Below are 16,189 nucleotides of genomic sequence, written 5' to 3'. Positions count from 1 at the left end.
ATCCTGGTTCTATGTGCACATTTCTGTTCTGACTCCCTTCTTCTTACGTCCACTAGGGTGTTAGATCCTGTCCTCTGTGTTGCCATTTCTCAAGCAAGGTTTGAGAAAATACCCCCATTTTCATTCTAAATTAAGATGCCAGACCACCCATAGAGGACATGCTAAGAGAGTGTAAGGTTAGTTTTGCAGGATTGGCAGTTACTCTCAGTCTGTAGGAGACGTAAATGTTGTAGAGCTGGAGAAGGGAATTTGAGGAGTAAGTTAGCAGTATTCTCCAAGAGGGAAGTGCACCTTGACTTCAAGCCATGGGGGAAGGGGTGGTGAGAGCCACTTTGAGAGTTTGGCCCATGTCCCCTGTGGCTTAGGAGCCATAGGGACTACTAGTGTCAGTGTTAAAGAAGCCATTCTGGCTTCTAAATATGGTTGTTCTGATAGTCATCATTTGTCCACACTGAGATGGCCACTTTGCATAGGCTGATCTATGCCAATTGCTCTGAGACCTTAACAATGCTAACGACCACAAATGAATTGGCACATTTAATTTTCTTTAAAAATATAATTGTGTGGGTAATAAAATGCTTTTTTATAAACTTGGGAGGTCCATGTCAGCACAGATCTGTGGATTGTTATTGACCTGATACCAAAAATAGCAAATGTTTTCAGAAATATATTCCTTCCACTTTGGTGTTTGATTCATTGGAATTAGAGAGATTTAGCCTCCTGATGAACCCATAAAACCTTTTTACTGTTAGAAAAAAGCATTCAATCTCATTGAATGGAGAATATATAACATGGCATTTGAGAAGAAAATAAGATAGGCTAAAGCCTTGCACAACGATAGAAATGACAATTTTTTGATTAGCAAATTGTCAGCATGGGGCACATTCCTTCAATTTTCAGCAATTTGAGATCCTAGCATTAATCAGCTTTTGTAGAATGCCACCCACTGTTCGTACAGCAGCTAGGAAGGCAGTAATGAAAAACTGTAGAACTAGCATTAGATCAGAGATCATGTTTACTGGAGTGTTTTTATTTTGTGTGAAGATCCTTTCTTATTATTCTTATTATTATAATCATTATTATTATTATTTAGGAATTGCTCAAAACATGCCATGTCCTCCTCAAATGACTCTGAATGGTTTCTTTTAGGACAATAAATGCTGCTAATAAGTTGGTAGACCTCCCACCAACTAGACCTTTGATATATGTCGTGTGAGCACATTAATATGAAATAAGCATTAAAGAAACACAAGGGGTGTTCCTCGCTCATAATTGTCTTTTTATGTAATGCAAAATGAATTAAACTATTGTGTTGCTCCCAGGAAGCCTGAAACACATAAAATAATGACTTTTGTTTTTATAAATTAGTTTAATTTATCCATTTCTTTATTGCCTATGAGTTTCCTACAACATTCAAGGTGCTGCAGGGGATGGCCCTGCTGTGCAAGAGCTCAGAGTATCCACATACACGCCATCGTTTGGTCCCCATGTTTTTACTTCCTCTCCATTCTTGGTCTATTGAATAAACATGACAATATCTTCATGTGAATGTGACATTGCTCACCCCTTGTCTGTAAACTATAGCTTTGTGCTTTTTTTCTGGTATTGAGGCTAAGGACCACCAGTTCATCACTTCTGGTGTTCTTGGTCTACCTTGATACCAAACAAGACATTTTTAGAAAAAATTCTAAGACTAAGTAGTATATAGACTGTCACCCAGAAGGAGAACAAAATACACTGACTGATGCAAGATGAGGTATTACAATTTTATTTTATTATTGGCTATACCCTAAGTAGTTCCATGGAGGGAATGAGAGTGTCAAGAGGAAATTCAATCGTTTGTGGTTCATAGAGCCAACGTGTGGACTCTCTCAGTCAGTGGAGATGGTGATGGAAACCTCAAACAGGAAGTCTCAAGTTGGGGATGATGACTGTGCTTCCGAGGGTAGAACTTCCTGAGATTATAAGGAACGTTTTATATTTAAGAACCTGTATATTTTCTTGAGGAAATGATCTATAGCTTTCGCTGGATTCTCTGAGACAAACATGAATCCCCCAGAAGTTACAAACTATTGGCCCAGGTCAGTATTTGGCAATTTTTTTTTTAAGATTATTTATTTATTTGACAGAGAGATCACAAGTAGTCAGAGAGGCAGGCAGAGAGAGAGGGGTAAGTAGGCTCCCTGCCTAGCAGAGAGCCCAACGTGGGGCTTGATCCCAGGACTGGGCTCGATCCCAGGACCCTGAGATCATGACATGAGCCAAAGGCAAAGGCTTAACCACTGAGCCATCCAGGTGCCCCACTGGCAAATTTTTTATGGAAAGCCACCAGATAGTAAATACTTTAGGCTTGGAAGAACATATAGTCGCTATAAAAAAATGGGTGTGTCTGTGTTCCAATTCAACTTTTTGTTGTTGTTGTTGTTGTTTGTTGTTTGTGAAATAAATATGGTGACTGGAGGCTCTGGTTCTCTGACCTCTGGCTTAAGCCATGACTTGGTAGCATGAACTTTCAAAATACTGTGCTGAAGTAAGTTTATCCAAGTTTTCCCTTTTATGAAACTCAGATTTAATGCAATGATTTTTATTTATTTATTTTTGTCTTAGTGAAGTATAATTTACATGGAGTAAAATGAACAAAGCTTTAAGTGTACTACTCAAAGAATGGGTCTACATCCACATAAGCATCACCAACATTAAGATATATTCTATCACTCCAGAAAGCTCTCTAATGTTTCTCTTAGCTACCATCTCTCTCCCTGGAAGTAATCATTCTTTATTTTTCTATCACCATAGCTTACTTTTACCTTTTCTTGAACTTCGTTTAAATGCAATTATAGAGCAATGTGTATTTTTTTGTGTGCATTTGGCTTCTTTCCCTCAACCTAATGCTTTGAGGTTCACCTGTGTTTTTGAACACACAGATGTTTAATAATATATATTCTGGTTCTTTACAGTGTTGTTGCTCAAGATCCCACTTGCTTCATTAGCAAGACTCTGTTGGTCCTTTTGGTTTTTATAGTGTTAGATTAGGGGTCACAAGGAGATCTAGGAGAATTCCTGTCTCTACCCTCCCACAACCTGGAGTCAAATCACAAACACAGAAACTGCAATTCAAGAACTCTTAGTTACAAATAACATCACAAATTGAAGCACGAACTGAGTACCCTTCCTCATTGAAGAATTTAAAGATTTAAATGTATTCTTAACAAGTGAGGGCTCTTGGGGTGCCTGGGTGGCTCAGTGGATTAAACCTCTGCCTCCAGCTCAGGTCATGATCTCAGGGTCCTGGGATCAAGCCCTGCATTGGGTTCTCTGCTCAGCGGGGAGCCTGCTTCCCCCTCTCTCTGCCTGCCTGCCTAGTTGTGATCTCTGTCAAATAAATAAATAAAATCTTAAAAAACAAAACAAAAACAAACAAACAAAAAAATTAGGGCTCTTGTTTCTCTTTACCTTTAGATCATTTTAAGCCGATTTGGTTTTACACTACCACTGGCCCATAAAATTGAGAGGAAGTTTCCAATGTTCTTTGGTCCAGGGCTTCTTAGACTTGTATGTGCATATGAATTACCTGGAAGTCTTATTAAGATGCAGATTATAATTCAGGGGGTCTGGGTTATGGTCTGAGAATTTGCATATCTGGCAAGTTTCCACATAGTGCTGATGCCTCTGACATAGGAAACATGTTTGAACAGCAGGGCTCTCATCTAGTAATTATTACCAATGCGGTCTGGACCAGAGACAATGGTATCCAAGGGCAGTGGCAGTGAAAAGTCAGAGAGAAGTAGGACATTTATGAGTTAAAATGGAGAGACCTTGCTGAGAAACTGGAATAGTACATGAGGAACAGAAGACACTAGGGGATTCCCAGAGGTCTACTTTAGGATATTAAATAAATGGCAGTAGCTCTGGATACCTTCCAGATTGCTGTCTACCTCTTGACTGCTTCTGGCCCTGGGTCTCTTGCAGCCACGGGAACTTACAAATTTGGGTTCCTACTGGAGCAATATATATCCCATTATTTCTGTGTCTAAACTTTAAAGGTCAGAATATGCTTGTCTTCCTCTACTGGCTTTATGGTGGATTTTTTTTTTAAATATCGATTTTTAAAAAATTGCATTCTCTATATCATAATACATATTGATATATCTATTGATATAGGTATATCAATCTGCATTCTCTATATCATAATATTTACCTAATATGTTCTTATGATGCTACCTAACCACCTCTGCTTTTACGAGTTCAATTCTGGTGTAACATATGTTTTTATATTGTTAACACATGTAGGGCTTATAATCTTCACATGGACTCATGTTCATCACATCTCCCACTGCTGTCTTTGTTAAGTAAGGCTTACTTTATTACAGGTACATTTTCAGACCCTCCTGCAAAAGGCAGATCTTTTTACAAAGACCCCTGATTTTGTTGATTTTAGTCTTTTGCTTCAGCTTGCTCACAGTCATCTCCAGGAACTCCTGTGCATACCAGCTCATGTTCATGCGTGTGTTACCTCTCCACTGAACCCCCAAACACACACATGGTATTTGCTTAGGGACTTCATTTATATAGTGCTTCTGATTATTAGTTCCATATTTTATAACAAGCACAGTCTAACTTAGTACTAGCAGATTGTGCTGCATTTTTACCTGTGACACCCTTCCTACCCATCTCCATAATTCCAGAGCTCTATTTTTAGATCCTCACATAAACATTTCCATTACAAAGTCTTTTCTATCTTTTAAAGAAATTGCATGTATTTGAAAAATCCTTTTTGCCTAGACATTTATTTGAAGGCCTTGATGAGATGGAAGAATGGCCACAGTGAGAGTAGCTAGAAAAGTAGTTATAAGCCAGAAGGAAAAGAAGTCAAGATCTAAATAAGGGAAGTCCTAGTCAGTAATTTCAGGGTATGACAAATTTAAGGCCATACTAACGAGTAAGTGGCTGATGGGGGTGCACAGAAGATCATAAGAGATCAGGAGGTCGAGAATCCAAGGTCAAGATGTTAGATGGGCTGTCCACTTGGCAACTAAAGTCACCCAGGCTATTCGCAGGACTTGGGTGGGGAGAAAGACTGGGCCTATGCTAAAGTCTTTCATAAATGATGGTGATGGAGGGATGAGGGAAGTTGATGTGTTGAAGGGTGGTAAATGACATCTAAGGGAAGTTGGAGAAGCTGTTGTGTATCATGTGAGAGGAGGCGATCATTGTTGGCAAGTGATGATCGTGCACACAGAGGACCAAAATTCTCCGTCCAGATTTTGAGCTCCATGGCAATGAGAGAATGAACAATTTCCACTTGTGAGGGATGTGGGAAAGTAATTGGGTGGGGGTGGGGCTTCTCCCTTAAGGCAAGGTTGAGGGATTTTTCAAACAGATAACTTCACAGAAGATTTTAGTATAGAGCAGTATTTCCATAGAATGGAACTCAAGGGTTTAGATGGGTTTAGAGGGATGGGCTGGGTCAAGGGCCCAGAAATCCCAACAGATGGATGAGGGTAGAGGAGAGAACAGAATGACAGAGATTCATACTTCGGATATTCCTGGTGAAAATACATGGGTTTTCAGTTAATCTAAGGAGAGTCAGCAATGGGCCTGAGTGCAGATGACTTCTCTTAGCTGATGCTGGTCCCAGCAGCTGCAGTTTCTGCAATCACTTGGCCTTGAGTGGTGTTCTTCCAGGCTGCAACCCCGCAGCTAAGGCATGAGATGGTGTAAAACCTTACTGTTATGCAGTCTTCTCATCAAAATCCCTGCCTATGATTAGGTTCAGCTTTTATACCCTAGCAGCACACTTGCTTGCCATAAATTGTCTGGGATCTATAATAATGTAATCATATACTTTCATAGTGTTTACAGGCCTTGGAACAGTTTTCAAGGTACTTTCAAGTACATGATGCCATATAATGCCTTGAATTTTGTTTTTAAAAACACAAAGCTTTTCTCTTACGGTTTATTCACAATTATGGCAAATTCGGGGTGAGAAAAGAGAATTTTATTTTGGGTTAATTTTTTCAGTTAGGTTAATTGTTTTATCAAGTGGAAATGACAAAAACACATTGAAGGGGATTAAGATTTGAAAAGTAAGCTTGAGGAGAGAGGGGTGAGGTGTACACCTTATCAGTTTTCAGTGACCTTGGATGGGTCAAGGTGATGCTAATTTCAGTTGGTGCATCTTTATGTGTTGTTCTCCAGGCTTGATGGTGTCTTCCACTTTTTATTTTTTCACTTTTAACATAATGGTCCTCAGGGCTTGAGACTAATCTCTTATTTAGTGACTCTTCAAGATTGGAGGGAAGTGGCCAATACTTTGAATATCTGGCTGGTAATGTAAAGCTCACCTTGGCCTTGGAAGCAGCAAAAAGAAACAAAACATGAAGCGTGGAAACTTACCCTCTTACAGATGCTTTTAATGCTCAAGCTTGAGTCAGCTACAAAACAGCTCTTGAACCCCATATTCCTCCCTATTAACAATGTAAGTTATGAAACTCATTTACCTGGAGCAACGTAGACAGTCCATAAATGTGAAGCTTTCATTTCTTCCTCTTAGCTGAACTGTTGTTTACACTCAGCACTAAATTGATGTTTGAAAGTACAGGAAGGGTGTGGAGGTCTTCTGTCCAGGGCAAGCTAGCCTTGGTTGTGGGCAAGTATTAAATAATGTGGCCTGTTTTACTTTATACTACTTGGGTGTCCCGATACTAATTTGAACATTTAGCTGTTTTTAGAGAGTGGACAATATTTTAATATCGTTGTCAGCTATATTAAAGTATCCAGACAGGACTCACTGCCCTCTAGAGAACAGAGGTAATTGATGTGAGGGGCACTGGGACTTTCTTCTCTTTCTACTACTAGCCAGGGTCCATGAAGTTCCTTCCCACAGGCCAGCCTTACTCTTTTTGCGGTCCCAGAAGGTGGGGAGGGTGGGGAGAGTAGGTTCTTGGTACTCAGGACTGGATCTTGTGGTTGGCCATGGCCTACCTGCTGCCCGGCTCTGTCTCCTCCCAACGACTGGCCCAGGCCGAGTTTCTCTTGCTAGGTGGGCTCTGGCGCAGGGTCTCATGCTTGTGGAGGGATCCCCATCCTAGGGGAAAGGAAGGGAACGATCACAACCCCTTCAGTGCATGAGGATATCAGCCAGCCACAGAGAATTCCTTGGCCTGATCCCTCCCTGCTCCGGCACCCAGAGAAGTAACTCTCAATTTGTTTTTAATTTTTGTTTGAAATAAAGTTTTTAGCTAGCTAAAGACCAAAAAAAAAAAAAAAAAAAAAAAAAAAATACAGAGTTAAATGAGGGGTTTGACAGTTGATGTCATCTACCAAGAATATAATTGTTTGGAAAACAGAATTTACTCATCAGATGAAACAAAGAATTTTCCAGGATTTGTCACTGAAGTTTTCTTGTTATGGGAATATAAAGGAAGCAATTTCTTGCAGTTTGAATGGACCAATACCACCAAGTATATTTGTACAGATTCATACTCTCTCTTTTTCTCTAGCAGACCTTGATTATCAAGTGCTTTGTCACTACATACAACTTTTTGATTAAAGGATCTCTTATGTTAGTCATCTCCTTTTATTGCACAGACGGACTCAGTGTTTCTTCAATCTCTTTCAGTAGCTTTACAGATATTGTGAAAAGAAGACTCTCCAAGGATCGACTCTTTTTTAATTTCCTCTGTTGATTGGCTTAGAATTATGGTTTATGGGTTTTTTGTTTGTTTGTTTTTTGTCTTTTTTTTTGGCGGGGGTGAGAGTTGTTGTTTTAAGGATTCTTATTTTTCCAAACAAGAATAATGAATTTGGGGAAAAAGTTGCTCAACGCAAAAGCTGATCACTTTATGGAAAGTTTAAGGAAATGCTTATGTAAATCCAATGCCAACAATGTGCTTAAAGAAAGGTCCACTGATACTATTAATATCAACATATTTTCCTTTTCCTTCTGTTGGTAAGTCTTCCAGGAATTTTCACACCAAGATTTCTGAGTGTAGTCTTTGGAGAATTCTTTCATCAACTTGGCACAGATAGAAATGTCATCTTGACCTTGTTTCTGAAAGATGTTTTAACCTTACTAATTAAGCAACCTCCACCACTATTCAGTAAAGCTCTCTTGAGAGTGAAGAGCCTTTGATTTGGGAAATCTTCTAATTGAATAGGACCTCTCATCATACACCAGTCATAACATGTTGATTATAGTTTTACCATTAGGAATTCCATTGCTTAATACAAATGGATTATAACAAGAATTTGATTAACCTAAGTCAATTTTAGCCTGGAGATACTTGGAACCATTGACAAGATCAAGTTGCTTTAGCAATCCAGGAGTCCGAGGAAAAAGGGCCTTTGATTTATGACAGGAAAAAAAAAATTGTACAATAGAGTTTGTGTTCTTACATAATAGCTGTTTTCCAGTGATGGCTAAAGTCTAATGCTTCTTTTCTCTCTCAACTTGTACTTAAAATTTTTGTTATGAAAATATTAGAAATATACAAAATTATGTAAAGAATTCCCACAAACCCATCATTCACCCTCAGTATTACCAACATTTTATCAATCTTGTGTCATCAGTCCCCTCCATTTCTTGTTTGTTTTCTGGGGTTATTTAGAGCAAATCCCAGGTACATTATTTCGACCATAAACACTTCAGTATTTGCCTCTGTTGATCTACTTTTATGTTATTAAAATTACTACAAATGATGAAACTTACATAGTGCTTTACGGCTTTAAAGTGCCTTATCTCATTGGGTTATCACAATCATTTGTTATGTATTACTATTACTGGTCAGCACATTACAAACAAAACAACCCAGAGGTTTTGAGTGCTGATGACATTCAAGGGCTACTGAACAGTGACAATGCGTTTGAAGCTTGGGTCTCCTACAAATAGCTCTGTGTTGTACTTGCTGTGGATATGACCACATCGAATACAAGCTGATTCCTTGGGTATTTGACTTCACCTATTCTGTGCAGACGCTCCCTTCTTTTGCTCTTATGATAACTGAGAACCATGTAAAGGAGGTTGAGAATAGCCAGAGGGAAAGAGGTCATGGGAGATACAACTTTTTATTCTGATGCTTTGACATCTAGGGCCTTGGTGGCCCTAGAGAGACTGCTGTTCCCAGGGCCCCAGTTCCCAGAGAGTCAAGGACTCACTTGCAAGTGTGGTTTTCATATGTGAGCCAACCAATCCAAGTCCAAACCCTCCTACCCACATTCTTTATCTCTCTATTATAATCCATGCCACTATTTGCCTGTCCCAGTCACAGGAGGACCAGGCACCAGACAACTAGGGATAGCCCCTGTGCCCTAAAGCCTACCAAAATTATCCAAACTAATTCTAAACTGGCTTACCCTGCCTCACCAATTCTTTCCATTGGAAACCACCATAAAGGCTCTTGCCCATGTGGCCAATGTCCCGTGGCGTGCCCCTCCTCTTAGGAACTGTTGGTCTGTGGGCCTCGCTCTACTTGGATAACAATAATATTTTCCAACAAGGTGGTAAAAGCTGAGTAAAATCTCTTGAAACTAATATCAAGGTCTTTCTAAGATTGGACAAGCCTAGCTGGAAGCAGGTTAAGGGTCCAGGTTCAGGTAATTAAGTTGGAGATCAAATTCTATGAAAAAACAGCCACTGGGACAGATAATGAGGTCAAATGCACACGAACAACATCATAGTGGAAGGGCAATAGGCGATTGTTAACCTTGCTGGGCTTCAGCTGAGCTGAATTCCAGGGTGAATTACATTTTTCCTTAGGTATGAATGTCATTCAAATACATTCCCTTAGGACCAGGAAGGCAGCATTCCCTTGTGCCCTGATGTTGATGTCTCCCCAGTATTTCTTCCCTCAGGCTACCGTTCCTGCTGGTCCTGCCTATCCCATACTATCTTGCAGTAGCTAACAGTGAACGACTGCACCCGAGGTTTCAGTTTCTGCCTCTACCTCAAGTGTTTCCTCTTCTCTGAGACTAGAGTTCTCAAGCCAATGCTTGCATATCCAAATCAGTGTCCCCTTCAGGTAGAATTTTAGATCAGGCGCCCTAGACTTCTCTAATATCCTCATTTTACAGATGAGGAAAGTGAGCTTCAGAGAGGTAAAGGATGGGTCCTAAGAACACGGGCTGCAAAAAAAAAAGGCAGAGGTCTTTGACACTGAAGTACACATTCCCTTACTATGTTGGGAACTTTCAGTAAAATCTGACTTTTATTCAATATAGATCATATCTCACAATGAGTTTTAGCTGACTACTAGATGGCCAGAGCACAATCAGTATAATAAATATTTATTTAGGTAAATGGGAAATGACTTTAAGAAAAAAATGTTCTTATAACAGCATATGTCATATTTCATTATAATTCTGATACTATAATATGCTAGATTTCTCTTTCTGACTTTTACTTCCATCTACACAACTATCCTCACAAATTCCACTAACACACAACATAAAGACACCCCACATCTGAATATATGCTCTTTTTTTGCCCTTAAAAAAAAAATTTTGGGGGGGGGCTCCTGGGTGGCTCAGTGGGTTAAGCCTCCGCCTTCGGCTCAGGTCATGATCTCAGGGTCCTGAGATCGAGCCCCGCATCAGGGGCCTTGCATCTCTGCCTTGCAGAGAGCCTGCTTCCCCCTCTCTCTCTGCCTGTCTCTCTGCCTATTTGTGATCTCTCTCTCTGTCAAATAAATAAATAAAATCTTAAAAAAATTTTTTTTAAATTTCTTAACTCAAATGAACCTGTCTCAATTGATGGGGCAATAATAGGCTATGTGTTAAAATACTTCACAATAACTCGTTAATTTTCATACAAGTTGCTCTTGAAATAACGTCCTAAAAGCATGCCATCATTTGAGGTAGTTTATTATTTTGTTCTGGTTCTGGGAAATAGGTAATTAAAGCTTCATTACTCACTAAGGAACTCACTTATCTGAGATGTCACTATGGATCCAAGACCCACGTGCCTGTGCTAAGGACTCAAGTGACCTGGATATGATGAGGAAAATTCCTGAGGCCCAGCTCTCTCAAGCTAGAGTTGCAGGGAGGCGAGGGGCTTGTCAGCCACAGGGTGCTGCATTCCACCTTCTGAGCTTCTGAGACAATAGGTCTGGGGAAGCCCCAGCTGTCTGCATTTCTAACAAGGTTCTTCTGGTTCAAGAACCACATTTATAGAGGGCTGCCAGCAGGAGCTGGCAGAAACTCCCAGATTCCTTCAGAGCCAATTCTTGATCGTGTAGCTTTATACCAAGTAGACACGTTATTGCTAACTACCTTCCCCTGCTTCTGCCCTGAACCAAAATTCTCTTAAGACGAGGCTCCTAAAGCACAGCAAGTAGTAACCCCAGTCAGACAAATGTGTGTGAAAAGTAGACCAGCGCCAGCCACGTGATAGATACTGCACACTTTCAAGCCTTAGTGCTTTGCAGCAATCAGACAGGCTTTATATGTCCTGTAAGTAATTTGAGCGTGAGGGATGGTTTCATACTCCTGTGTAGTATCAATCTGTAAGAAATGTGACGACATTTTTGATGAATCTGCACTGCCCTTGAGCATGGTTTCCCTGTAATTCAGGAGTCTTTAGCACAATCTAAGGTCATGTTGCTTCTCCTGGAAGCTGCCTTTAACCTCATCTATTATTGCTGATTTTAGTGTATTGATATTGTCGATCCTCCTTATTTGGGGATGCCATATTTGTGAACTTGCCTATTTGTTCAAATTTATCTGCAATTCCCAAATCAACAGAGCCTCCCTGGTAATAAACCTGCATTGCCTGCGGTGCGTGTTCTGAGCTGACATCCAACTGGGTGAGGCTCTGCCTTCTTGTTTCGGTTCTCATAGTGTAAAAGTGTCCCTGAGGCAGTCCTCTTAGTGCCATGTTTTTCACATTTTTGTGCTTTTGTTGTAGTTGTTAATTCTATTGCTTAAGATGGTCCCCAAGCATAGTACTGAAGTGCTGTGCAGTGTTCCTAAGGGCAAGAGGCTGTAGAGTGTCTTACGAAGAAGTGTCAGCTTAATTTATTTCAGCAGGAGTTACAGCATTGGCCAAGAGTCCTATGCTGATGAATAGGTGATATATATCTTAAAATAGGCGTCTTTAGGGGCGCCTGGGTGGCTCCGTTGGTTGAGCATCTGCCTTCAGCTCAGGTCATGGTCTCAGGGTCCTAGAACCGAGCTCCATGCTGGGCTCCCTGCTCAGCCAGGTGTCTGCTTCTCCCTCTCCCTCTGCCACTCCCTGGCTCAGGCTCTCGGGTGTTCTCTCTCTCTCTTTAATAAATAAATAAAATCTTCAATAAAGAAGTAAGTGTCTTTAAACCAAAACACACATAAAACAGGTTATGTATTGACCAGCTGACAAAAATGTCATGACCAGAGGCTTGCAGGAACCTAACCTTGCATTTCCTTTAGAAGCAACGATTAAGTATTCATTAATCCAGTGTTTGCAGCAACTGTACAGAACGTGACTGTCAGGAATAAGGGGAATCAACATGACTTGTTTTTGTGAAAAATACTTCCACTCTTGAGGAATTTTATTCATCTGGTGATTAAATTTACCAGCTCCATGTTATCAGCATCATATACTGACTTCTCAATACGCAGGCTTCCCACCATGGAAGCTTCCCACCATGAAAAAGTAAAAATGCCACACAGGTGACATAAGGGATCTTCTCAGATGCAGTGGATCACAGAACGTGGTAAATTTTGCTAATTCTTCTTTCTTTCTTCCTTAGTCTCCGCAAAATGGGAGTATTTGGCTGCCTTGCCCCTATCGCTGAGGGTGGCCTTGCACTGTCACACCTGAGGACCCTGAGCACAAGGAGAGTCCCCAGGCTTTCTGAGGCTTGCCTGGTCAGGAACCTGGAGAACTTAATGAGAAATTACCACACGTAATGCTGCTGGTCACAGTATGGTGAGACCTCTTGTACCAGACTTTTAATGAAGTCTCCACATTCCTATGTTTCCAGAACATTAAACTAATAATGCTTCTGTGGCTTTCCAGCCTTATCATGAAGTAATGCAGCGAAATGTGCATTTAAGGAGGGACGGGGGAGAATCTCATAGTACCAGGATAAAAGGGGTTTGGGCACTGGATTATTCTTTCCTACTCAAAAGAAAATGCTTTAAACTGTGGAGAAGCAAATATGATATCCTTAGGGAAGCAGTGTTATGTAGTTACGGGGCAGGTGACAGACCTAATAGTCAACCCATTAACTGCATCTTCTACCACTTTTTAACTGAACTAATATTTATAGTAATTCAATAAAACTCTTGAACAAACAAGAGATAGTGATAATTGTTTTCATTTATTGAGCCCCTCCCATATTCCAGGAACTGTACAAGGCACTTGTTACAAGCATTAGTCCATTAGCTTCCCATCTATCTTCTTTGTGGGAGAAGAAACATTATCCCCAACTATCAAGTGGAGTCATTGAGGTTCTGGGGGTTAAAAGAAATAGGATACAGGTCACAAAGCTAGTATACCTGACTCCCTGCTTCTCCCCACCCTCTGCCCCCCCACCTCCCATAACCACTGGTTTCTGCGTATGAGGAAGGACAAGGCGGGCTGACTTCCCCCTCCAGTATAATGAACTGAAAGGTGACATGACCATGGGACAGGCTGATTTTCACAAACTGAATGTGGACTGCAATTCCATGACCTTGGAGTGGACAACACTTCTGGCTGAGAACATATTTTTATGCTTTTTGATAGTGGTTGTTTAGAAGCCAGTGGAAAGGTGATCTGTTGTAAGCAGCTGAATTAAAACTTCTGTATTGTTTTCTCTTTTACAGCTTCATCTTGAGCACCGAATTGTTCTTGCCTTGAACACTGCTTGGAATGAAGTAATGAGAGAAGGACAATACTGCATTTCTTTCTCTTTTAATCAAAACGTCATGTCTTGAAAAGAATTCCCCATTGAAAGTAGACAGTCTGCTCTTAGCTTGCTTGATGATGTATTCAGATATGTTTGGGGAAGTCTTTCACAAGCTCAAAATTCTTAGTCTCTTTTTGCTCAAAACAGCAAACTGACATAGTAACAAAAGCTTAATATTATTTAATTTCTAGATGTTCGCTTCTAATCCACAAAGAGCTCCCAAATTAGCACTACCTGTGCCATGTTGGGTTATTGATATCCTGAATGAGAGGATGGATGTTGTACAAAGCCAGAGCCTATCACTTAAATGATAGGAGGCTATTTTTAAAAGTGCCATATCACTATCAGTTTTGTGGTTCCTTAGTTAATCTAAGTACAATATGGGATAAGCAACCCTATGACTCTGATTTATATGTTTTAATGTATTGGGAATGCTATAGATTCTAACACTAAAATAGACATACCAGACCACAGATTTGGAGCTCAGGTCCAAAAGGTCTTGGGGCTCTGGGTGTTGATATGTCAATTTAAATTTTGTGAGTCAAGTCTTATTTGGGGGGGGGGCTTCTTATATTTAAGAACTTTGCTTAGAATTATTTTAAAATGAATAGCTACTTCCTCATTTGCCCTCTGTTTAAGTTGGACTTTCTCTTATCTAAGGTTTCCTTGAAGTGTGGGTCATCTGAGTGTATGAGAAAATCACTTAGCATAACATGATGTCCTGGACAGGATCTCTCCTGTGATTTTCCATCTTCTTTTGTCCTGGAAAGTCGAAGGCCCTTTATGATAGTCTCTAAATGTCAAGCCTTTCAGTAAGTTCTTAAGAAAGCTGCCATGGGAGGGAGGAGTCAAGATGGCAGAGAAGTAGCAGGCTGAGACTATTTCAGCTAGCAGGAGATCAGCTAGATAGCTTATCTAAAGATTGCAAATACCTACAAATCCATCGGCAGATGGAAGAGAAGAAGAACAGCAATTCTAGAAACAGAAAATCAACCACTTTCTGAATGGTAGGACTGGCAGAGAAGTGAATCCAAAGCGACGGGAAGATAGACCCTGGGGGGAGGGGCTGGCTCCCGGCAAGCGGTGGAGAAATGGAGCACAAAATCAGAACTTTTAAAAGTCTGTTCCGCTGAGGGACATCGCCCCAGAGACTAACAGAGGGTGAAGCCCACGCGGGGTCGGCATGGCCTCAGGTCCCGCGGGGTCATAGAAGGATTGGGGGTGTATGAGTGTCACAGAGCTTACAGGTATTATAACGGGGAAGCTGGCTACAGAGACAGAGCTGACAGTAAGCTCACAGCTCAGGATTACCTTGAACCGGTCGCAGGCTGGGTGAGCTAGGAGCGCGGCCAGAGGACAGGCAGACGGGAGTTACTGGGCGCTGTTCTCTGAGGGTGCACTGAGGAGTGGGGCCCCGGGATTGGCTCCTCTGGGCCAGAGACCAGGAGGCCGCCATTTGTATTCCCGTCCTCCAGAACTCTACGGAAAGCACTCAGGGAACAAAAGCTCCTGAAAGCAAACCCCAGCGGCTTACTCAGCCCGGCCCCAGGTAAGGGCGGTGCAATTCCTCCTGGGGCAAAGACACTTGAGAATCACTACAACAGGCCCCTCCCCCAGAAGATCAACAAGAAATCCAGCCAAGACCAAGTTCACCTACCAAGGAGTGCGGTTTCAATACCAAGGAGAGCAGCAGAATTCCAGAGGAGGAGAAAGCAAAGCACAGATCTCATGGCTTTCTCCCTGTGATTTTTTTTTTTTTTAGTTTTGCAGTTAATTTAATTTTTTTATTTTTCATTATTTTTTCCTCTTCTTCTGCTAATTTTTTAAACTTTTACCCTTTTTTAACGTTTTTTAACCAGTTTATCTAATATATATGTTTTTTCCTTTTTATATTTTTCTTTATTCATTTTCTTTTTTTAAATTCTTTTCTTTTCTTTTTTTCTTTCTTTCTTTTTGAACCTCTTTTTATCCCCTTTCTCCCACCTCACGATTTGGGATAAAAGCCCTTTCTGGAGAAATAAAAGAACTAAAATCTAAACAAGTTGAAATCAAAAAAGCTATTAATGAGGTGCAATCAAAAATGGAGGCTCTCACTGCTAGGATAAATGAGGCAGAAGAAATAATTAGTGATATAGAAGAACAAATGACAGAGAATAAAGAAGCTGAGCAAAAGAAGGACAAACAGCTACTGGACCACGAGGGGAGAATTCAAGAGATAAGTGACACCATAAGATGAAACAACATTAGAATAATTGGGATTCCAGAAGAAGAAGAAAGAGAGAGGGGAGCAGAAGGTATACTGGAGAGAATTATTGGGGAGA

At 40.7% G+C, this 16,189-nt stretch overlaps 1 protein-coding gene across 1 annotated transcript in view; it reads left to right on the top strand.

Annotated features, from left to right (window-relative positions):
• Positions 1 to 14,787, top strand: part of LOC123389272 — a 163,350-nt gene extending 148,563 nt beyond the window's left edge. The window contains exons 4-5 of the mRNA XM_045070402.1: positions 12,726 to 12,904; positions 13,786 to 14,787. Of these exons, the coding sequence (XP_044926337.1) occupies positions 12,726 to 12,796 (71 nt within the window). The 3' untranslated portion in view covers positions 12,797 to 12,904; positions 13,786 to 14,787. The remainder of the gene's footprint in view (positions 1 to 12,725; positions 12,905 to 13,785) is intronic.
• Positions 14,788 to 16,189: the final 1,402 nt, after the last annotated feature.

This window comes from Mustela putorius, unplaced genomic scaffold (assembly GCF_011764305.1).
Source record: "Mustela putorius furo isolate JIRA1106 unplaced genomic scaffold, ASM1176430v1.1 tig00003964_pilon_pilon_pilon, whole genome shotgun sequence".
NCBI lineage: Eukaryota > Metazoa > Chordata > Mammalia > Carnivora > Mustelidae > Mustela > Mustela putorius.
This window is presented reverse-complemented; position numbering and strand designations above follow the sequence as displayed.